The sequence below is a fragment of the Acinonyx jubatus genome, chromosome E2 (genome assembly GCF_027475565.1).
Source record: "Acinonyx jubatus isolate Ajub_Pintada_27869175 chromosome E2, VMU_Ajub_asm_v1.0, whole genome shotgun sequence".
Classification (NCBI taxonomy): Eukaryota; Metazoa; Chordata; class Mammalia; order Carnivora; family Felidae; genus Acinonyx; species Acinonyx jubatus.
The window spans coordinates 50,642,609-50,665,331 of NC_069396.1; the positions used below are offsets into that span (position 1 = coordinate 50,642,609).

The 22,723-nt window shown below is 50.7% G+C and overlaps 1 protein-coding gene across 3 annotated transcripts in view; it reads left to right on the plus strand.

Annotated features, from left to right (window-relative positions):
- The first annotated feature begins 9,882 nt into the window (after positions 1–9,882).
- The window catches only part of PNMA8C (PNMA family member 8C), a 31,007-nt gene continuing 18,166 nt past the window's right edge, over positions 9,883–22,723 (plus strand). For all 3 annotated transcript variants that reach the window (XR_008293544.1, XM_053210273.1, XM_027037866.2), the window contains exon 1: positions 9,883–10,985. Coding sequence is in view for 2 of the 3 variants with exons in the window: in XM_053210273.1 (XP_053066248.1) it covers positions 10,370–10,984 (615 nt within the window). In the remaining variant the exon portion in view is untranslated. The remainder of the gene's footprint in view (positions 10,986–22,723) is intronic.

The window sequence follows — 22,723 nt, forward strand, 5'->3', positions numbered from 1 at the left end:
CCTTCAGATTTCTTCCCCCCCCCCCCATCACATTAAGTATTCATATCTTTCACTTGAGTGGTGTACTAAATGCATTTCTTACCGTGCTCAAGGACCGTTAACATGTCCAAAGGAAACATCACAGGCATTACTAAACTGTAATTGGGAGAACTTCAGGGAAGTTGCATTGAATCTTTAGATGAATTGAAGAGAGAGGCACCTGGGCGTCTCAGCGGGTTAAATGTCCAACTTCGGCTCAGGTCATGATCTCACGGATTGTGGATTCAAGCCCCATGTCAGGCTCTGTGCTGACAGCTCAGGGCCTGGAACCCGCTTCGGATTCTGGGTCTCCCTCTCTCTCTCTGTCCCTCCCCTGGCTTGTGCTCGCTCTCTCTCTCTCTCTCTCTCAAAAATAAATAAACATTAAAAAATTTTTAATAAAAAATTTAAAACCACGGCATCATGCACCTTGCTTTATTACGTAAGCAATACCTCTTGAGGATTTCAGCATATCATTTCACAGAAAAGGAATCTTTCCATGTCAGCATAGAGAGACGCCCTTCCTGAGATATTTTTTTTTTCTTTTTTTCTTAACACAGCAATTTGTTCCATACTATGGATGCTTAACTGTCCTCTATGAATGGATATTTGGTCTAACTGCAATCTTGGGCCAATGCTCTCTTTGCTTTTCAAACTCACACTCTTTGGGTTCTCCTGTCCCTCCTCTTGTACAATCCTTTTCCATGATTCCTCCTCTTCTGCCTGACATTGACCCCTAGTGGGGCCTGGGGGGTTGGGCCTCGACCATTTTCTCTCCCCTCTGAACACCCTCCGTCTAGATGATCTCATCCAGCTCCGTGGCTTAAAATTCCTCCCATGTCCCCATGGCTTCTAAATTTATACCCCACCCTATGTCTCCCCTGAGCTCCTGGCTCACGTGCCCAACTCTGCTTGGCTGTCTGCTGGGCATATCAAATTTAAGACCTCTAAAAATGGGACTCCTGATCGCCCACAGCTCGTTTCTCCCTACAGCTTCCCCATCGTGGTGAATGAACCCACCACCACGTAAGCCAAAAACGAAGTCAGTAAAAAAATTTTTTTAACCGAGGTGAAAGTCACATAGTAGAAAACGAACGCTTTGAAGTTGCACGTGAAGTGGCCTTTAGTGCATTCACAATCTTGTGCAACCATCACCTCCGTCTAGTTGCTAGAACTGTCATCCCCCACAAAGAAATCTCGACACCATGAAGCAGAGGGTCCCCCTTCTCCCCCTGCTCAGTCCCTGGCAGCCGCTGATCCACCTTCAAACTCCGGACTCATCTATGTTGGGTATCTAATCCAAGTGGAATCGTGCAAAATGGGGTCTTTTGTGCATGATATCTGCAAAGTTCACCCAGTTGTAGTGTGTCTCAGTATTTCACTCTTTTTGGAGACTGAATATTATTCCATTATGTGGCTATACCTCATTTTGTTTATCCATTCATCCACACAATGGAGAGATCTAGGTCTGTAGGAAGGTACATGTATCATGTGCCCTGTATAACAGGGGCACCTGGGTGGCTCAGTCGGTTGAGGGTCCAACCCTTGGTTTCGGCTCAGGCCACGATCCCGCAGTTCGTGAGTTCGAGCCCCGCATCGGGCTCTGTGCTGACAGCTCAGAGCCTGGAGCCTGCTTCCGATTCTGTGTCTCCTTCTCTCTCTCTCTCTCTGCCCCTTCCCCCACTTGCGCTCTGTCAAAAATAAACCCTAAAAAAAAAAAAATGAGCAAAGGGTTTGCATCGACATTTCACCAAAGCGGATGTACAAAAAAGCACACGAAAAGACGCTCAACGTTACTAGTCCTCAAGGAAATGCAAATCAAAACCACCATGAGATAGCACTTTGCACCCACTAGGATGGTTATAATAATAATTAAAAAAAAAAAAGCAAACAGGCATTAACAAGGGTTGGCAAGGAGGCAGAGCAGTTGGAGCCCTCGTGCGTCGCTGGTGGGAACGTCAGTAAGATGTTACCACAGCTGTGGAATTGCCGCGCGATCCAGAAATTCCATTCCTGGGTATACACCAAGGTAATCGAAAGCGGAGGCTCGGATATCATAGCAGCGTCATTCACAACAGCCAAGAGGTGGAAGCAAAAAAAAAAAAAAAAAAAAAATGTGTTTATTCCACACAATGCAGTATTTTTTTAAGCTTCTTAATTTTGAGAGAGACCAACAGAGAGCATGTCTCAGGGAGGAGCAGAGAGAGACAGAGAGGGAGGGAGCGAGAATCCCAAGCAGTCTCTGAGCTGTCGGCACAGAGCCCAAGGTGGGGGCTCAAACCCACGAACTGGGAGATCATGACGCGAGCTGAAGTCGGATGCTTAACTGACTGAGCTATCCAGGCGCCCCCACGATGGCTACCCTTAAAAACGAATATATCTGTTGTGGTTATACGCATCCTTCAAGATCCCACCTCTACCAGGAAGCTTTCCTGGATGAGCCTAGGCAAGATTCGTGGCTCCAAGCCCCCGCGGAACTTTAAACTGTGGCAAAACATGCCCCGGTTAGCGAATTCTGTATTTTACGCCCCACACCGGGGATCAGAACACATCTTCATGATAATTACAGGGCTCCTCTGTCTGACTGTCAACAGGCTGACCCAGCCTGTCCCAGCCACCAGACCAAGCTCCTAAAAGCAGAGCTTGTCTCACTCACTCAAGTATGCCCAGCACGTTGCCCAGAGCCTGGGACAGGGAAACTTCTCAGTCGATGTCGGGGGATCGAATCAATGGACCATTCTGCCTTCCGCTTCTCAATTTGGAATGTGCCTAAGCCCAGGGATATGGCGATGGCAATGGCACCCCAAGGACTCACGAATCTACGGCAGATTTTCCTTGACATCCCGCACAACACATAGTTAACGACAATTTTTTTTTTCTTGTGATGAGAATTTTTCAGATCTCCTCTTAGCAACTTTCAGATATACGGTCCAGTGTTCTTAACGACAGTTACCATGCTGGACCTCGCATTCCCAGGACTCCTTTATGTTGTGTACCTTTTGACTACCTTAGCCAATCCCCATCCGTGGAAACCACTAGACTGTTCTCAGTTTTGGTGTTTCTTTTTTGTTTGTTTTTGCGTTTTTAAGATTCCACACATAAGTGAGATCATAAGGCATTCCCTCTCTCTCTCTCTGTCTATTTCACTCAGCATAATGCCCTCCAGATCTATCCTTGCTGTGGCAAATGGCAGGATTTCCTTCTTTTTAAATTTTTTTTAACGTTTATTTATTTTTGAGACAGAGAGAGACAGAGCATGAACAGGGGAGGAGCAGAGACAGAGGGAGACACAGAATCCGAAGCGGGCTCCAGGCTCCGAGCAGTCAGCCCAGAGCCCGACGCGGGGCTCGAACTCACGGATCGTGAGATCACGACCTGAGCCGAAGTCAGCCGCTTAACCGACTGAGCCACCCAGGCGCCCCAGGATTTCCTTCTTTTTAATGGCTGAGTTATCGTCCTATGTATAATATTCATTCGTATATGAATATTCATTTGCATATGAATATTCATATATATTAACATACATATGAATGACTAGATGGACACTTAGGTTGTTTCCAGCCTGGCTATTGTGTATTTCACAATACACAATGAACTTGGGGGGTACAGACACCTTTTCTAGTAAGTGCTTGCATTTTCTTTGGATAAATACCCAGCAGTAGAATTGTTGCATCCTTGGTAGTTTTCCTTTCTTTTTTTCTCTTTCTTTTCTGTCTCTCTTTCTTTCTTTCTTTCTTCCTTTCTCTCTCTCTCTCCCTCCCTCCTTCCTTCCTTCCCTCCTTCCTTCCTTTCCTGGAGAAGGGACAGAGGGAGAGAGAGAGAGAGAATCTTACGCAGGCTGCACATCCAGCACAGAGCCCCTTGCGGGGCTCGATCTTGCAACCAGGAGACCATGACCTAGGTGGAAATCAAGAGTCAGCAGGTTAACCGACGGAGCCACCCAGGCTCCCCACCCCCCCGCCCTTTTTTTCCCCATGGTGGTTTGTTTTTTGAGGACCTTCCATAGCGGCTGCACCGATTTCCATTCCCCGGGGGGGGGGGGGGGGGGCAGATAGTTTTGGTTGCTGATTGTACTTCATACTTTGAGGGAAAACTCATCTTTGTGTTAAAATGAACCGTTGTGGGGGCGCCTGGGTGGCGCAGTCGGTTGAGCGTCCGACTTCAGCCAGGTCACGATCTTGCGGTCCGTGAGTTCGAGCCCCGCATCAGGCTCTGGGCTGACGGCTCGGAGCCTGGAGCCTGTTTCCGATTCTGTGTCTCCCACTCTCTCTGCCCCTCCCCCGTTCATGCTCTGTCTCTCTCTGTCCCAAAAATAAATAAAAAACGTTGAAAAAAAATTTTTTTGAAAAAATAAATAAAATGAACCGTTGTGTTATGCAGCCAAACGTGAATTTTCGATGCCAAAATCCGAGACGCCGAAGAAAGGCCTATCGAACAGCTGGTTCCTCTCACCCCTAGATGAGAGGGCACATTTTCCTTCTTTCCTGGAAAACTTGAAAGGCCATGCATTCCTCCAAACGTGCCATTTCATAAAGGAGGAGTCCTGGTTGTTTATGATCAGTCGGTGCTCAGGCGAGGCAGGTGCACTGTGAGTGACCCGGGGTGGGGCCCTCCTTCTGGGGACCCGCGGGACTGGGGCAATCGTCCACGTGGAGGAAGCTGGGGGGAGGGCAGACCCAGAAAGGAGAGGTGGGAACATCAAAAGTTACTAAATACGGGGGGGAGGGGGGGGAGCTGGGTGGTTCAGCCTGTTAAGCTTCTGACTTCTCGGCTTGGGTCATGATCTCAAGTTGGTGAGTTTGAGGCCCCCCCTTCCCCCCTCCCCCTCCCCTTCCCCCTTCTCCCTCCTCCCTCCCCCCTACAGACAGGGCGGAGCCTGCTTGGGATTCTCTCTCAGTCCCACTCTCTCTGCCCCTCCCTCACTGGCGCTTTCTCTCTCTCTCAAAATAAAGAAAAGAAACTTTTTTTAAAAAGCTACTAAATAGGGAGCTGGGGGGGGGGTTGCTAAAAAAATATCCATATGCGAGGTCTGTTCCTCTGTAGCTAGTATTGGGTTTGGGGTTTGTTGTTTTTAATGAGTTGGAAGCTTTTTTTTTTAATTTATATTTTTATTTTGAGAGACAGAGACAGCGCGAGTGGGGGAAGGGCAGAGAGAGAGAGAGAGAGAGAGAGAGGGAAAGAGTGAGAGAGAATCCCAAGCAGGCTCCGAGCTGCTGGCACCCAGAGCCTATGCAGAGCCTGCCTCGGGGCAGCAAGGTGAGCTGGCAGATCAATGACAGCGTGTAGGAACCGCTGTGGGGCCTGGGGCCTGCGTAGACCTTCCCTCCGTAATGCCCATCTTGCCACCTAAATCCCATGCAAATCTCTCTTGCAGATAATTCTAAGCCAGAGGCACTTGGGGGAAAGGAATTCTGAGATGCGTAAACCCAGCTTGGCTAAATTAGAACAAAATCACATGGTCCAGAGAAGGAAAGCCACCTGCCCAACATCACACAGCAACTGTCTGAAAAGAGCAGGAACTAAGCCAGGTGACACCCCCCCCCCCAGACCCCCTTTTCTCAGGGGACGGCGTGATGTTGTATGAGGTCGGATGTTTGGGCCCGGGAGTCAGGGCGCTGAAGAAGGAAGCCTTGGCTTTGCCATTCATTAGCTGTGTGGCCTTAGGTAACTGAATTAACTTCTCTGATCCCCAGTTTTCTCGACTATAAAACTGGGGACATTAATAGTATCCATGTCATCGGGCTGTTGCAAAATGAGATACATGTGCCAAGCTTAGCCTGGTGCGGGCACATTATGAGAGTTGGGGGGGGGGCATTCCTGTGTTACTGTTATTTCCAAGTGCCCTGCACTTCTGGGTCCATGGGTGATGGCACCTTCCCTCCCCCACCACCCGCCCTTGAAGTTTCGGTGTGGTCCTGTGATTTGCTTTGACCAACGAAAGGAGAGCAAGAGTCACCTGTGTCCCCTCCCAGTGGAAACGTCCAGATGCTCCTTCACGTGTGTCCCCCGTGCTCTCTCTTCCCTTGCTGTGGTGACCATGGGAACACACGTGACATGGAGATCAAAGCAGCCTGGGTCACTAAACCACGGCACGAAGGAGGTTGTCCCGAGAGGCACCTGGACCCACAGCCGACTTTGCACTTTGCCGGTGAGAAAAAAAATAAAGCTTTCTTGTGTCAAACCACCGGGATGTGGGGGCTTAGCTGTTACTAGCCGCAGAACCTAACTTATCCTGACTGATACAGAAGTTAACCAGTGAATGTTAAAAAGTACTAGAGGGGCGCCTGGGTGGCACAGTCGGTTAAGCGTCCGACTTCAGCCAGGTCACGATCTCACGGTCCATGAGTTCGAGCCCCGCGTCAGGCTCTGGGCTGATGGCTCAGAGCCTGGAGCCTGTTTCCGATTCTGTGTCTCCCTCTCTCTCTGCCCCTCCCCTGTTCATGCTCTGTCTCTCTTTGTCCCAAAAATAAATAAACGTTGAAAAAAAATTAATAAAAAAAAAATAAATAAAAAGTACTAGAAACTGTTTTAGTAATTTAGTCATAGTATTTGTGATGGCATTTTTTTTTTATTTTAGAGACAGAGAGAGTACATGCGAGTAGGGAAGAGGGGCAGAGGGAGAGATACTCTCTCTCTCTCTCTTTTTTTTTTAAGTTTTATTTACTTACTTTGAGAGAGAGAGTGTGTGTGAGCCAGGGAGGGGCATAGAAAGGGGGAAGAGAGAGAATCCCAAGCAGGCTTGTGCGGTCAGCACAGAGCCTGACACGGGGCTCGATCTCACGAACCGTGAGATCACGACCTGAGCTGAAATCAAGAGCCAGACACTTAACCGACGGGGCCACCCAGGCACCTCAAGAGAGAGAATCTTAAGCAGTTTCCACGGCCAGCATGGGGCCAAGCACGGCGTCTGGGGCTCCCCTGACCCCGGGATCATGACCTGAGCCGAAAGCGAGAGCCTGACGCCTAACCGACGGAGCCACCCAGGAACCCCCAGATTCTCTTATTTTGAAGGAAAGCCAGAAATCTGTCTTTTCGTCTGAATTGGGAATTGAAAAGTTAGCTATCGATTCAAATTTTTGAGAAGTAGACGGAGCCAAATTAAAACCGGCCTGAAGTCCCATTTCCCAGGCTGAGGCTTGCCGTCGGTGGCCTCGGACCTGAACGATTCCCTCCAACTAACAATGGACCTTTGCCAAGACATTGTCCAAGGTCATCCTATCACCAGGTGCCGCCCCACGTTCTCACTGACGTAACACTCCGTCATTCAGTGTGGACACTCACGGGTGGACGAGGGTGCCGTTGTGAGGTGCTGGGTGTAAAGTCTCACGGAGGGGCCACATTTGGAGTTCAGGTTGATTTCCAGTGAAAGGACTTTTCACATCCCGGGTCACCCCCGGGGTCCCCGCAGTCCTTCCCTCAAGTTCACACATTCTACTTGTCCAGTCTGCTCCCAGGGTGACCAAGGGGGGGAAATACTTTGAGAGCTGGAGAAGTGTCTTTGAAACTTAAGCGAGAGAGAGAGAAAAATCGCACAATAAACGCCAGCCCAATATTGTGCCCACGTCATATATTACAATATAATTGTGGCCACGACAACTCCAAGGTGTGAAAAAGACAAAGCAAAAGGTTGTATGCAGTAAATACTCGTGACTCTTTCTGTGTTAATAAAGCTGCATTTTGGATGCGAGTTACAGAAGGTCCAGGTCAGATCAGCCTCAAACAATCAAGACAATATGCAGATTACATAAAGAACTACAAGTCGATAAGGAAAAGATGACAATCTAATTTAAAAAAACAAACAAACAAGGGGCGACTGGGTGGTTCAGTCCGTTGGGTGACCGACTCTTGACTTCGGCTCAGGTCACGATCTCACGGTTCATGAGTTCGAGCCCTGCACTGGGCTCTGTGCTGACAGTGTGGAGCCTCTCTCTCTCTCTCTCTCTCTCTCTCTCTGTCTCTCGCCCCTCTTCTGCTCCCTCTCTGTCTCTGTCTCAAATATCCTCAACGTCACTGGCCATCAGGAATATTCAAGTTAAAAACACGAGACTCCACTCCCCAGACACTGCGCTGAGAAACACACCCAGGTTGCCCACGTGGAAAGTTCTGACAGTAGCTAGTGTTGGCGAGGACCCTGAGGGCCCCTGGTGGAGTGTATCTGGTCATAATCTCATAGTTCGTGGGTTCGAGCCCCTTCTCCTGGGCTCTATGCTCTATGCTGACAGCTCGAAGCCTGGAGCCTGCTTCAGATTCCCTGTCTCCCTCTCTCTCTGCCCCTCCCCTGCTCACCCTCTGCCCCTCTCAAAAAATGGAATAAACATAAAAATAATTGTTTTAATCCTAAACTTCATTCTGATCGGACTGGGTTGAGGTATCCAGCCCTTAACCGATCTCTGTGAGCTGGGAGATGAAACACGCTGATTGGCTTAGGCCTGGGTTACCTGGGTGACCATTTCTGAACCAATCACTGTGGCAGGGGGGGTGGGATTATGATGATTAGTCCAAGCTTATTGGCCCACTCTGGACCTGGGGGTTCGGAGGAAGTCAATCTAACTCAAACTTTATGGCTTTTATTACCGGGCTGGGGAGGGGGGCGAATGGACATTGTGAAGGTGATCGTATGTGCAAGCCATTTCTTTTTCTTTTTTTTTTATTAATTTATTTATTTTGAGAGAGAGAGAGAGCAAGTGGAGGAGGGGGAGAGAGAGAGAGAGAGAGAGAGAGAGAGAGAGAGAGAGAGAGAGAAGGAATCCCAAGCAGGCTCACTGTCAGCGCAGATCCTGATGCAGGGGCTCAAACTCAGGAACGGGGTGGGGTGGGGGGGAGATCGTGACCTGAGCCCAAGTCGGACACTTAATGGACTGAGCCACTCAGGGGCCCCTCTTGTTTCCTTTTTTAAAAATACAGTTGAGGGGCTCCTGGGTGGCTCGGTCTGTTAAGCATCCAGCTTTGGCTCAGGTCATGATCTCACGGTTGGTGGGTTCGAGCCCCGCCTCAGGCTCTGCGCTGACAGCTCGGAGCCTGGAGCCTGTTTCAAAAATGTATATATTTTGAAACAATCACAGACTTACAGGAAAGTTGCAAGTGGGGCACCAAGCATTCTGTTTCCCTCCTGAACCATTTTGAGAGAAAATGGCCCTGAATGTTGCAGTGGGTGTGTCCTTCAAAGACATTCCGAGGTAAAGAGACTTATGTTCTTTTTGGTCCCTAAGTTTTAAAGAAAAAAAATTTTTTTAACGTTTATTTATTTTTGAGACAGAGAGAGACAGAGCATGAATGGCGGAGGGTCAGAGAGAGAGGGAGACACAGAATCCGGAACAGAATCCTCCCCTGGTCCCTAAGTTGTATATGAGCCAACGTACAGCCCACATTCCTCCACCACACTTCCCATTTACTCACGTGTTTGTGTCTACACAGACTCCTGGATTCTGATTTTATCAGGGGGTTATGGTCTCATTTGTCACATCGGTGCTCAAATTGTCCCAGATGGGGCCAGCGGGAGCCCTCCGAGCTGGCTCTCGGTCCTTCCACCTGTTATCCTCATTCTTTGGCCATTTCCTGACTTTCTCGACCCCCCAAAAAGATGCTCCGGGACAACCTTGTATCTCCTCTGTCCCCTCTCCCTGGAATCAGCCATCCTCTCCAAGGAGAAGGGAGGGTGCTATTGAAGGCAGGGGGCTGACCCCTCACCCCTGAATGACCCCCTCCGACTCCGATTTCAATGCGGCTGGCCCCGGCCAATGGCAGAGGCGATGCTCTAGCGGTTGCCATGGAGACTTCTGGGGCACCGGAGCCGAAGGAGGCGGTGACGTCACTGCGGGAACAAGTGCAGCGGCCACAGCCACATCCTTGTCTTCTCCGGGCCACGGGGCACTGAGGGCGGCCTCTGGGCCAGCCAGCCTGCCTTCTGGGCCCCCACCCACGACACCCCGGTGGCAGCAACCCCAGGGAGATCCGGCCTCCCAGATCCGCTGAGACCGCCAGGGCCGGCGAGACCTTTGGAGACCATCCCCAAGAAAGGACAGCGCATCTCCGGGCCCTCCTCGGTGCGGCCTTGCCCAGGCGGGGGGAGCCCCCAGCCGGCTGGCAGACTGCACCTCCATTTCACTCGGCCTCAGTCCCCGGGATCTCCCGAGAGCCCCCTCAGGGGAAGGTTACAAGAAGCCTGGACGCGGGGGCCCTGTGGGCAGGGCCAGGGGCCTCGTCGACTAGAGGGACAGACCGGGCCCCTTGCGGCCTCTCTCCGGCTCAGCCTTTGCGAGGGGATCGTGGCATCCTGGATCGCCTTCCGGATCCCCGAGGCAGCTCGGGGGTGCCCCAGCGGGCATACTGCTGCCTCCGCGAGCTGGGCAGGATGCTGTTCGGGGTGAAGGACATCGCCCTGTTGGAGCACGGGTGCAAGGCTCTGGAGGTGGACAGTTACAAGTCCCTGATGATCCTGGATATCCCGGAAGACTGCGACCACGAGGAATTCGAAGACATCATACGGGCCCCCCTGAGACCTCTGGGCAAGTTCGAAGTGGCTGGGAAGGCCTTTCTGGAAGAAGAGAGGTCCAAGGCAGCCATCATCAGGCTGGCGGAGGACATCAATTATGCCGTCATCCCCAGGGAGATCAAGGGCAAGGGCGGCCTGTGGAGGGTGGTCTACATGCCCCGGAAGCAGGACATTGAATTCCTGACCAAGCTGAACCTCTTCCTGCAGAGCGAGGGCAGGACGGTGGAGGACGTGGCCCGGGTCCTGAGGCAGGAATTGTGCCCCGCAGTGACGGGCCCCAGAGAGCCACCTGCCAGAAAGTGCCGCGCGCCCGGGGCCGGGGAGAAGCAGCCCGGGGCTGGGGCCACCGCCGGGGCGGATGCGGCGCCGCCTCTGGACTCCACGGAGAAGCCGAGCAAGCCTGGAGATGACAAGAGAGGCAAGAGGAAGCATAAGAAAAACCGGCGAAGGCACCATGCATCTGACAAGCTGTGAGGTGACATGGGGAGGGCGCGGGGCCGGGGGGGGGGGGGGGGAGGGGGTGCGGCAGAGCGGGAGGTGGGTGTCATCTGAGTGGGTGTGGGTGACGACTGGGTAGCCTCTGAATTCGTCTGGGGAATTTGAGGGAGTGTGGATAATGCAAAGGATGGGGAGTAGTACTCAAACGTGGAGGTCACTCTGAATGAGTGTCATCTGAGTGAGCCAGGGGGACATCTGACTGGCGGGGAGGGAGGGCGGCTCTTCTTACCCGAGTCAACTTCCGGGTTACCTCTGCGTGGTGTGGTCCCTGTCCGGTTGAGCCTGGGTCATTCATTCATTCGTTCGTTCTCACACACCTACTATGTCCCAGGCGCTGTTCTAGGAGCTGGGAGAAGCGAGTGGACCCAACGCAGATCCCTGCCTTCGTGGCACTCATAGAGGCTGGGGAACATTCGAGTCACGTGGGTACATCTGAGTGGGTGCGGGTGCCGTTTGAGCGGATGTAGGTAATATTTGCTTGCGCAAACTCACTCACTCAACCAATGTTTTCTGGGCACCCACGGGGTCCGAGGCACAGCTTCGGGCACTGGCCATACAGCCGGGAGCAAACGGACCCACGCCTTGCCCTGGCGACACTCACAATTCAGTATCCGAGTAGGTGCGGGGAACACCTGAGTCGCTTGAACAGATGAGTGACCGAGGTACCATTTGGATGTGTGGGTGGCATCTGAGTATGAACGGGATGTGGGCGTAGTGGGGGGCAACACGTAAGTGTGGGGGGAACACCTGGGTATGTGTGAGAGTGTCATTTGAGGGGACGAGGGTAACTTCTGGGTGAAGAAGGGTCTCAGAGACCCTCCAACAATGTCTGACAACCTGGAGACCCCAGAAGGTCGCAGGCTGAGCCCAGAAGCGCCTCTCGGGCTGTTTCCCTGGAGACCGAGGGCCGTCCTCCCCCTCCCCCACCTCACGTGAGCAGGTGTTTACAGGAAACGGAAGAGGAGAAACAGGGCCTGGGAGTCCAAGGTTGTGCAAGAGGTCTCGCGCCAGAATTGAGGAGAAGCCAAGAAGGAGGAACGTGTCAGGGAGCTCCCTGCTCTGGAGAAAGGCCACTGTCCCCTTCAGCACCGCCGTCCCCTCTCTGTGGGCTGAGGTTGGGGGACAGCGAAGCATGTGTTGCCAGGAAGAGACCCAGAACCTCCTGGCTTTCAGCCCTGCTGGAAATGCCGCCATTGCAAAGTCTAGACCCATTTTGGTTTTTCAGCGGTTTCGTTTGGTTTTTGGTTGGTTTGCTGGGGGGGTTGTTTTTGGTTTTGTTGTTGTTGTTGTTGTTGTTGTTGTTTTGTCTTTTAAAAGGATGTACCTTGAATGTACCTCTGGCAGAAAGTCGTCCAGGGTGGACCACCCTGTTTTATACACGGCAAACAGAAACCATGCCTGACAAAGTGAGATGCCTGCTCGCCACACCTGAGGAGCTCCGTGCTCTGGCGCTTGACTCTCAAAAGCTGTCGCTGTTCCGTACTCGCTCGGTGTCCCTTACAGGGATGGTCAGACGGGGGACTCTTCTGCTCTGATTGGCGCCTGGGCTTGGGATGTGGGTCTCCCCGGATCCACCTCCAGAAGCTCTGACTTGCGCAGAGGGGGCGCTCGGCTCTACAGAGCAAAAGGCAAGACTCCCAGGAAAGAGTCCAAAAGGAGGTAAATAATTAAAGAGGTCACCTTCAAGGGTTATCGATTAACAACATGAACCTTGAGTTCCCCCCCCCCCCCGTGACGGTGAAGAACAACAACAAAATTGGTCAGGTGACATCCAAATGCCCATGGGGAGACAGAGCTCTCATTCGGGGACGTCTGACCTGTGAGTCTGCAAACTTCCATTGGTTCAGGGATTTGCAAGGGTTTGAGCTGAATTTCTTTTTTTTTTTTTTAAATGCAATCTACACACACACACACACACACACACACACACACAGGCTCAGATTCTTACCAACGAATTGTAATAGTGGACCCAGCCCCCCAATGTATTACTATGGTGGGCATCAGTCATGTCCGTGAATTCCAGCATCCAACCTCTGTTCTCATTTTTATGGGGCTGCCCCCCGTGGCCCCCTTAGCAGAGCCGAGAGGTGGAGATTCTCTCTCTACCCACCCCTTCACCTTGGCAGCCAAGGTGCAGGGTGCAGGACCCACCCTCAGGCGGTCAGAAATTCCTCTCAGGTCCTTGCATTCCCAGCAAGTGTCAAGACCGAAGGAGTTTCTAGAGTTTGCTTGCAGTGACAACCCAAAACCCGAAAGACTCTGATTTCTGTAAACTCCCCAAGCTGACTCTGCACCATCAGCCTCGACATCCCTTTTTGCTGTAAAGATTTCCCTGCCCTCCCCAACGTGTGTATTTGATCTTCTTGCCAAGTGCATCCAGGGTCTAGAAGTGTGTAGTTTTCTACTGATCTTTTCCGCCCTTGTAAGTTTCCAGCCTGGGCAAAGCCACTCACAGTGTATCCTTCTACTGTGTTCACCGTTTGCTTTTCCTCTGAGTCCCAAGTGGAACAAATGTTACACAGACCTCAGGCACGTTTGTTTGTTGCATGCTGTTCTCCCGTCAAGGCACAATCATTGCATCGTAACAAGGGACAGCGTGACATTTCTTACCGTCTTATCGCAGTGTCAGGGCTCTTCTTTGTGCTGATTGTGAGTTTCAGGTGTTTCCTCTCCACCGTTCATACTTGTGATCCACGACGTTGCGTGGTCGTTCAACGTGGCCCCTGAAACCAAATCTACCGCTTCTCAAGGTTTTCTGGAAGAATTTCCGGACAGAGCAAAGCAAGCGGTTGTGCAGAACTGTTAACGGTTTGAAGCCAGTTATCTGTGACTCGAGGCATGGCTGGCACACAGCAAATCCTGAGCGAAAATTCCCCAGGGGATGGGACACGCTGGCTGAGAGAAGCCTGCGGCTGGCCTCTGTAAACCCCCCATTTTCGAAAGCGGGTTCAGCTAAAACCCTCCATCGTTCTTTGCGGCTCAGGCCCTATTGTACAAATATGAACGTGTAAAATAAACATTTGCGGATGCACTCACGGCATGCTCTTTGATATGTGGGGGGAATCCATGGGAGATCTCATTTGGAGAGACAATCTATTGCCAAAACAACATTTGGGGCTTGTTTTTTAAAGTTTATTTATTTTGAGAGAGAGCGTGCACGTGGAGAGAGGCGAAGAGAGAGAAAACCAACCCCAAGCAGGCTGTGGGCGCAGAGCCTGATGCAGGGCTCGATCTCACCACCGAGAGATCGTGACCTGAGCTAAAAGCAAGAGTCAGACGCTTAACCGACTGAGCCAGCCACATGCCCCTAAAAAAGCATTTTGAAAACTGCGTCCATGAGTTGCCTGAAGTTTTCCAGGGCTGGATGATTTTTGGTAAGGGGCGTCATCCTATCTCATGGCCAACGGAACACAAAACACGCACCGCTCTTCTCTCCCAGTGGCTCCCAGGGGCTGAGGGAAAAGGTGAAATGGTTTATCTGGGATAAAAACAAGATCCAGTCCGTGTTCCAGGGACTGTGCCCAGTTTTCAGTACTCATTAATTCATTGTATCTTCCCAACCCCCAAGGTATGGCACTATGGATCCACAATCCCTTATCCAAAACCCTTGGGCCAGAGGTGCTTCAGAATTCAGAGAGTTGGAATTCAGGAATTTCAGAAAAGTGAGACAGTGTCTATGATTTATATTGTGTAATTCACCCCATGGACAGGTTGGGGCACCTCCCATAATCAAGCCTATTATATTAGTGTTCTGCAGGGAAATGTAGGATTTTGACATTAACGGAAATAAATTAAGACTATAACTAGCCCCGTGTCCTCCTAGATCTTGTCTCTAAATGTTTTCCTCCTTCTTGCGGGGGAGGGGGGGGTGATGCAAAGCTCTCGGAATTTTTTGGACCTCAGAAGGTTAGGGATGATGAGTTGTTCTACTCACACTACGGATAAGGAACATGAAGCTCAGGTTAGATGACCTGCCGGAACCACACAGGAAAGCTCAAGAAGGACCGAAGCCCGGGTCTTTCTGTGGACAGTCTGTGCTCGTGACGCAGGGCTGGGTCTCTCTGCGGCTCCTCCAACAGTGCTCCCTGAGGACCACGGATCCTGAAGGAGGGCTCTGAACCTTGGAGAGGCCAAGCTGTATCCGATTCCCATGGGACTGGCGCTGGTGATTCCCCATGGGTTCCCCAGATTGCCTCTCTGTGCTTCTGCACCCTGCTCTGCGCCCTGGGAGACCGACCACCCTGCACTACATTACCCAAGCTCCTTTGCCCATGACTTCCGGATGGGATCAGCCAATGGGAGGAAGAACGGAGGCAGGGGGGCGGGAGGAGAGAGAGAGGTCGGGGTGTTTCTTCCCCGCTCTCTCGCTGCTGCGCTCCCTCTGTTTTCTGGAAATTGTCGTATCCTTCTACGGTGATACATCTGTCTGTGTGGTCACTCCTCTGCCCACACTCCTCCTTGACTTCCATCCCCCTTCAGAAAGAAGCTCGACATCTTCATAACCCGCCCACCTCAGCACGCCATCTGACGACACTAGCCATCCCCAGACACGCTCCTAGCCACCTCAGAACCTTTGCCCCGTGTTATTGCCTCTGCCTGGGACACTCTTGTATGACTCCCACGGACTCTTACCCCTTAGGTCCCTTTTTCCAGGAAGCCTTCCAGGCCACCCCCAGGATGGATTGTTCCCCCTAGTTTATCTCCTTATAGCTCCCCTGTATTTTTCTGGCTTGGTATGTCTCCCGATGGTGATTAACTTATTTGTATAGATCTGTTGAATGCCAGTCTTCCTTGTAAGACTATGAGCTCCCAGAAGGCAGAGCTGGGTCTATCCAGTTGCCCACTATATCCTCTGGGCCCAGCACTGTATCTGGCACATAGTAGGTACTCAAGAAATGCATATACAGGTGTGACTGTTTTCATATAGGTTGTATTTTCATTCAGAAACAGTAAAGCCATGAGATAAGGAGATGGCTATCATTGAAAAGATAGTTAGGGGCACCTGGGTGGCTCAGTCGGTTGAGTGTCCGACTTCGGCTCAGGTCATGATCTCCCGGTTTGTGAGTTCGAGCCCCACGTCGGGCTCTGTGCTGATGGCTCAGAGCCCGGAACCTGCTTCGGATTCTCTGTCTCTCTTTCTCTCTGCCCCACTCCCGCTTGCACTCTCTCAAAAATGAAAAGCATTAAAAATTTTTTTTTGAAAGAAAGAAAGAAAAGATAGTTTGTTACATTCCATATTCTATCAAGAGGATGGGATATGTCACACCATGGGGTGCCATATGACAAAACACCAGCATTGGTCAGGAGGCAGAGGGAGGAGCAGGGGAAACCGTGGGCAAGAGCTTTTATTGTGGTTTCTGCGGGAAGGAATGGGTGAGGCAGGGTAAGCAGTTTTATGACTGGCTAGGTTGAATAATTTCAGCAGATTCTGGGGTGTGGGGGCTGTCCCTTCTTGTCCGGGACGTGGCCCTGGGGTGAACAGAGCAGGTGGGTGGTGCCAGAGTGTGAGGGCCTGATAAAGGACATAGCTGGGGGTGTGGGGTCTGGGCTGGTCGGTTTGCATTCAAGGAACATGCTCCAAGGCCGGCACCGCTTACTTTCTCTAGAAATTTCTTAACCCCGGCGGGGCAGCCCCTCAAGAGTCAGCGAGGCCCCAGACATCAGAGAGGCAGAATACGGAAAATAGGGGCACCTCAGTGGCGCAGTCGGTTAGGCATCTGCCTCTTGATTTCGGCTCAGGTCATGGTCTCACGGTAGTGGGATCGAGCCCCACGTCGGGCTCGGCACCTACAGCGAAGAGCCTGCTTGGGGTTCTCTCTCTCTCTCTCTCTCTCTCTGCCCCTTCTCCATCTCTTGAAATAAATAAACATTAAAAAAGAACACGGAAAATAAAAGACACAGTTGTTACGATAACACACATAGAACACAGACAAATATCTATGCACGTCAATAGTGGAACTGAATCTGAAATTCCTCGCATTGGCTCACTAGGCAACCTGCCAGTTCAGGAAGCAGATGCATCTGTCCCGTGTATGGTGAAGAACAGAGTTGGACCTATGGCCTGGGTTCAAGTCCCGACTCCTCCGCTTCCCAGAGCATGGGCCTGGGCAAGCCACCTGACCTCCTGTGTCTCAGGTTGCTTACTTATAAAATGGGGGTAGTGGTAACTTAGTTCCCCAAGGGTGGGGAGGAGTGTACCCATGCAGACCTGTGAACGACTTAGCACAGCGGCTAAGAGGGAGAAAGCTGTTGAGTGTTGGCCACTGGGATCCTGGGTCTGGTGACTGTTGTGTTTCGCACGGACAAAGAATGCATTAGCCTGGTTTTACATCCCAGACTCCTGAACTAAATGTGTCCCCAGCTTCCTCAGAAGACAATCTGGTCTCTGTGTAACAACAAGTGGCTGCTTTGGAACCCGAACAGAGTAGCGAATACACCGAGGTAATACCCCTCGGGAGACAGTACCCGACCTGCGCCCCCAGCATCAACGGGACACATGACGGAGAGAGTGTCCAAGGCTTCAGAGCTGCGCAGACAGACCGGTTCAAATCCTGACTCTGCCACCGACTAGCTGTGTGCCTTCAGGGAGGTGACTTCACCTCTCTGGGCCTCGGTCTCCTCATCGGTAAAGTGGGGCTAATATGACCCATGCCACAGTTTCTTTGCAGCAGAGAGAATACAGACCCACAGGCTCTGGGCGCGCCTGGGTGGCTCAGTCGGTTGAGCGTCCGACTTCAGCTCAGGTCACGATCTTGCGGTCTGTGAGTTCGAGCCCCATGTCGGGCTCTGGGCTGATGGCTCAGAGCCCGGAGCCTGCTTCGGATTCTGTATCTCCCTCTCTCTCTCTGCCCCTCCCCCGTTCATGCTCTGTCTCTCTCTGTCTCAAAAATAAATAAATGTTAAAAAATAAAATAAAAAATAAACACAGGCTCTGGGGGTGCCTGGCGGCGGTGGGGGGGGGGGGGCTCAGTCAGTTAAATGTCCGACTTCGGCTCAGGTCATGATCTCACGGTTTGTCGGTTTGAGCCCCGTGTGGGGCTCTGTGCTGACAGCTCAGAGCCCAGAGCCTGCTTTGGATTCTGTGTCTCCCTCTCTCTCTGCCCCTCCCCACCCTCTCTCTCTCTCTCTCTCAAAAAAAAAGAATAAAGTTTTTTAATTAAAAAAAAGAAAAAAGAAAAAAGAAAACTCCTGAAAAAGGAACCCTCTAGGGACAGAAATCAGATCTGTGGTTGGGAGTAGGCAGAAGGGGGATGCCACGGAAGACACTAAGGAACTTTCTGGGGGGTGATTGAGTCTTCCATATCTTTTCTTTTTTTTTTTTTAATGTTTCTTTATTCTTGAGAGAGTCATAGAAGCAGGTAACACCCGTACCTGATTCTGGGGGTCAGGAGACTACAACGGTAACACCTTCACTTGGGGGATGATGGTTCTTGAAAGACAAGGTCACAGAAGAAAACGTGGATGTTTTCATTTGGAATTCCTCATCCGAGGCTGGGGAATTACCTGCCACACCGCCGGGGTCTAGATTTGTTCCTTGTGCCTGTGGTAACAAATTACCACAAACCGGACAGCTCAGAAGAGCAGCAGTTTATTCCCTCGTGGTCCTGGGGGCCAGAAGTTCAACACCAAGGTGTCGGTGAGGCTGAGCTCCCTGTGAAGCCTCTAGGAGAGGATCCTTCCTTCCTTCTTCCAGCTTCTGGTGGCTCCTGGTGTTTTCTGGGGCGCCTGGGTGGCTCAGCTGGTTAAGCAACGGACTCTCGGTTTCAGCTCATGTCATGAGCTCACTGTTCATGAGTTCGAGCCCTGCATTGGGCTCTGTAGGGAGCGCGGAGCCTGCTGGGGATTCTCTCTCCCTCTCTCTCTGTCTCTCCCCTGCTCACATTCTCTCTCTCAAAATAAATAAACTTTAAAAAAAAAAAAAAAAAGGACACTCCTGATGCCCCACCCAGACAATCTAGGGTAATCTCATCTCAAAATCCTTCATTACATCTGCAAAGATCCTTTTCCAAATAAAGTAACAATTTCAAATTCCAGGGATTTGGACTTGAAATCTGTCGGTAGCCACTATTCAAACTATTACAGGATCTCTGCAACTCCCACCCCTCTTTTAAGGGTCCCTCTATGTTGCTCAAATGGGAGAAACCCTAATGTCCAACGTGGCTCTTTGCAGGTGCTGTGTGGTATTTCCAAGTTCCTTCCCTGCTTCTGCCCAGCTCCACCAACCATCACCTCTGTCAGAGTCACTTGGAGAGATTTTTTTAAATGTTAATTCATTTATTTTTGAGAGAGAGAGAGGGAGATTGTGAGTGGGGGAGGGGCAGAGAGAGAAGGAGAGCATCCGAAGCAGGCTCCACACTGACAGCAGAGAGCCTGATGAGGGGCTCAAACTCACGAACCCTGAGATCATGACCTGAACTGAAGTTGGACGCTTAAGCGACTAAGCCACCCAGGCGCCCCAGGGAGATTATTTTTTTTAACACAGTACCCCGCTCCCCACCCTAAGATGTTCTGATCCAATAGGGTGGGCTTGGGAAATTGAGTGATTTCTAAAACTCTCCCCAGTGATTCTAATGTGCAAACCAGATTTGCGAATCACTGCCTTAGAGAAATGTACCGCGTGAATGAATGAATGAATGATTTTTCAAAAGCACAGCTATTCTAACTGCTGGCTTTGCTTCTACACTTGCCAAACAAGCTCCAGATTCTGGGTTGAAGAGGGGAGAGGCAGGGGTGGCCCGATATGCGGCTGGTTCTGGTGGTCAGAACGTGGATCACAAGGCTGCTTCCTGCCTTGTTTGTTGAGCACCTACTATGTCTTGTCAATTAACCCACTGATTAAAAACTGTAGATAATTAACATCCTATTCATTCCAGACAGGGATCTGATTTCTGGGCATTTGAGACGGAGGACAAGTCTAGTGACTGTGCCAAGGTTACAAATGTCACCTGGGGCGGCCGGGGCGGTGGGGGAGGAAGTCTTCACAGATTGCCCACCAACCTTGTTCCCCATCCCCAACCTGCCACAGGCAACTGAGAAAATAAAGGAGCCGTTAAAGGTATAGGGGGTGGAACGTAAGGAACCTGAGTGTTTCAAGGCTCTGTCACTTACTAGCTGTGTGGCTTTCTTTGGCCTCATCAGAAAAATGGGAATAAATACTTTAAGAGGGGTTCTAAAGAGGAAAAGAAAAAAAAATGCATAGGGACAGAGACAATGTAGGTGTCCAAAGTGAATAATTATCAGTATTATCATGTTCCCTGCTTTCGGGCATACCGACGAAGGGGGGAGTTGTCACAAAAAAAGAAAATCAAGATTGATCTGCATACACAGATACGGAAAGACTTCAAGACAGGTTATGAAGTGAAAAAAGCAAAATTTATAGTTAATAGATCTGGTGCAATCCTCTCGTTCATTCACTCAACAAACATTTTGAGCGCCTGGGGTGCCTGGGAGGCTCAGTCAGTTGAGTGTCTGACTAACTCAGGTCATGATCTCGTGGACCCTGAGTTGGAGCCCCACGTTGGGCTCTGTGCTGACGGCTCAGAGCCTGGAGCCTGTTTTCGATTCTGTGTCTCCCTCTCTCTTATTCTCTGCCCACCTCCTCGCTGTGCTCTGTCTCTCTCTCTCTCTCTCTGACTCAAAAATAAATAAACGTTTAAAAAATTTTTTTTAATATTTTAAGCACCTGTCAGTACTGTTCCAGGTTCTGAGAATTTAATAGCGAACAAACTAGAAAAATAGCCCACCCCTCATGGGGCATGTATTCTAATAGTGTGAGACAACAAATAAATAAGAAAATACTAGGAAGTGGTAAGTACTATGATAAAAATAATTCAGAATGATGTGGAAAATCCACCCTCCCCCGGGGGAAATTCTGAAATTACACATGTAAGCTTTATTTTATTTTATTTTATTTATTTATTTATTTATTTATTTATTTATTTATTATTTTGGAAAAGTATTTTTTTGGAAAAGTACAGAGGTATTTCACTGTGGTTACTTTGGGGCAGGGGGAGGCTGGAGGCTGGCAGAGGGAGACTTGTTTTTCATTTTATACCTTTCTCTAACTTCATTTTCTCTCTTCTTTTTTTTTTTTTTTTTTTTTTTTAGTTTGTTTTAGAGAGACAGAGAGAGGGAGAACAATCGGGGGAGGAACAGAGAGAGAGGGAGAGAGAGAGAATCCCAAGCAGTCTCTCTGCACTGGGCTCGAACCCAGATCATGACCTGAGCCAAAATCAAGAGTCAGACACTCAACCGACTGAGCCACCCAGGCGCCCCAGGGTTGGCAATTTTTGTAAGAACGTTGACCGTTTGCGGTTTTCATTTCTAAGATAACGTTCCTCTCCCTCCTCCCCCCCCCCCCCTCAAGCTTTTTACCAATTACAGAAACCAAATGTCTCATCTGCGAGAGGTCATTCCGCTCGCAAGTCTTGACTTTTCCGACTTGGATTCTTAAACCAGTATTTCTCAAACGGGGAGCCTCGGGATTCTTAGTTTCGGGTGGCTTTTCAGGGAGGCTGATTGGGGAATCGGGCCTAGAGAAAGGAGACGAAGCCTAGAAAAGGCTCTGCCCCGCCCCCGCCGCCCCAGCCCTCCCCTCCCCTCCCCTCCGCGGGCCGACTTGCGCTGCGGAGCGCGTCTCCTCGTTGCCGGGGAGACCCCTCGCAAGGCTCCGTACCTCGCACCAGGGAGGGGCGGGGCGGTGGGAAGCTGGGCGGGGCCTCAGCGCGCCCGCCGGGAAGGAGCTGGTGTGAGCGAGAAAATCCGGCAAAGCCCAGCGGCCTGGCTCTGCAAAGGCGAAAACAACCCGAATGAGCCAATACTTGTGCACAGGCCTCGCGGAGATCCTCACCAACCCCTGCCCGCCGAGCATCTCCCTTCCCTTCCCTCTCTCTCTACACATCTGCCTGGTTCCTTCAAGAATTAAATAAAATCCCACGTCGTGAGTTAAATACAATCACATGTATTCATGGGGCGCTTGGGTAGCTCAGTCGGTTAGGCAGCCGACGCTTGATTTCGGCTCTGATCGTGATCTCACGGTTTGTGGGTTCCAGCCCCACACTGGGCTCTGTGCTCACAGCTCCCAGCTTTCTTCGGATCCTGTGTCTCCTGCTCTCTGCCCCTTCCCCACTTGTTCCCCCCCCCCACTTCGCTCTCTCTCAAAAAAAAAAAAGTTAAAAAAAATTTTTTTAATTACATGTGTTCATTTTTACACTTTGTATTTATGTCATTATTTCACAGGTTTTTTTTTTTAACTATTGCTGAAATTTTTCTTTTTAAACAGATTGTATATTTCATTATAATTGGTTTCCTTTGTAATCCAGTGAATGTAATTCCTTTTTTTTTTTTAAATGTTATTTATTTTGGGGAGAGAGACAGAATGCCAGCGGGGGAGGGGTAGAGAGAAAGGGAGACACAGAATCCGAAGCAGGCTCCAGGCTCTGAGCTGTCAGGACAGAGCCGGATGCGGGGCTCAGTCTCACCAACTGGCAAGATCATGACCTGAGCAGAAGTGGAAACTTAACCGAGTCACCCAGGAGTCTCAGTGGACGCAATTCTGTGCACTGAAAAACTTTATCTTGAAATGCAACCCGTAGCACTTAGGAAGGGTTGGGCACCTGGGCGTCTCAGTCGGTTGAGCTACTGACCAGCTCAGGTCACGATCTCACGGTCTGTGAGTTCGAGCCCTGAGTCGGGCCCTATGCTGACAGCTCAGAG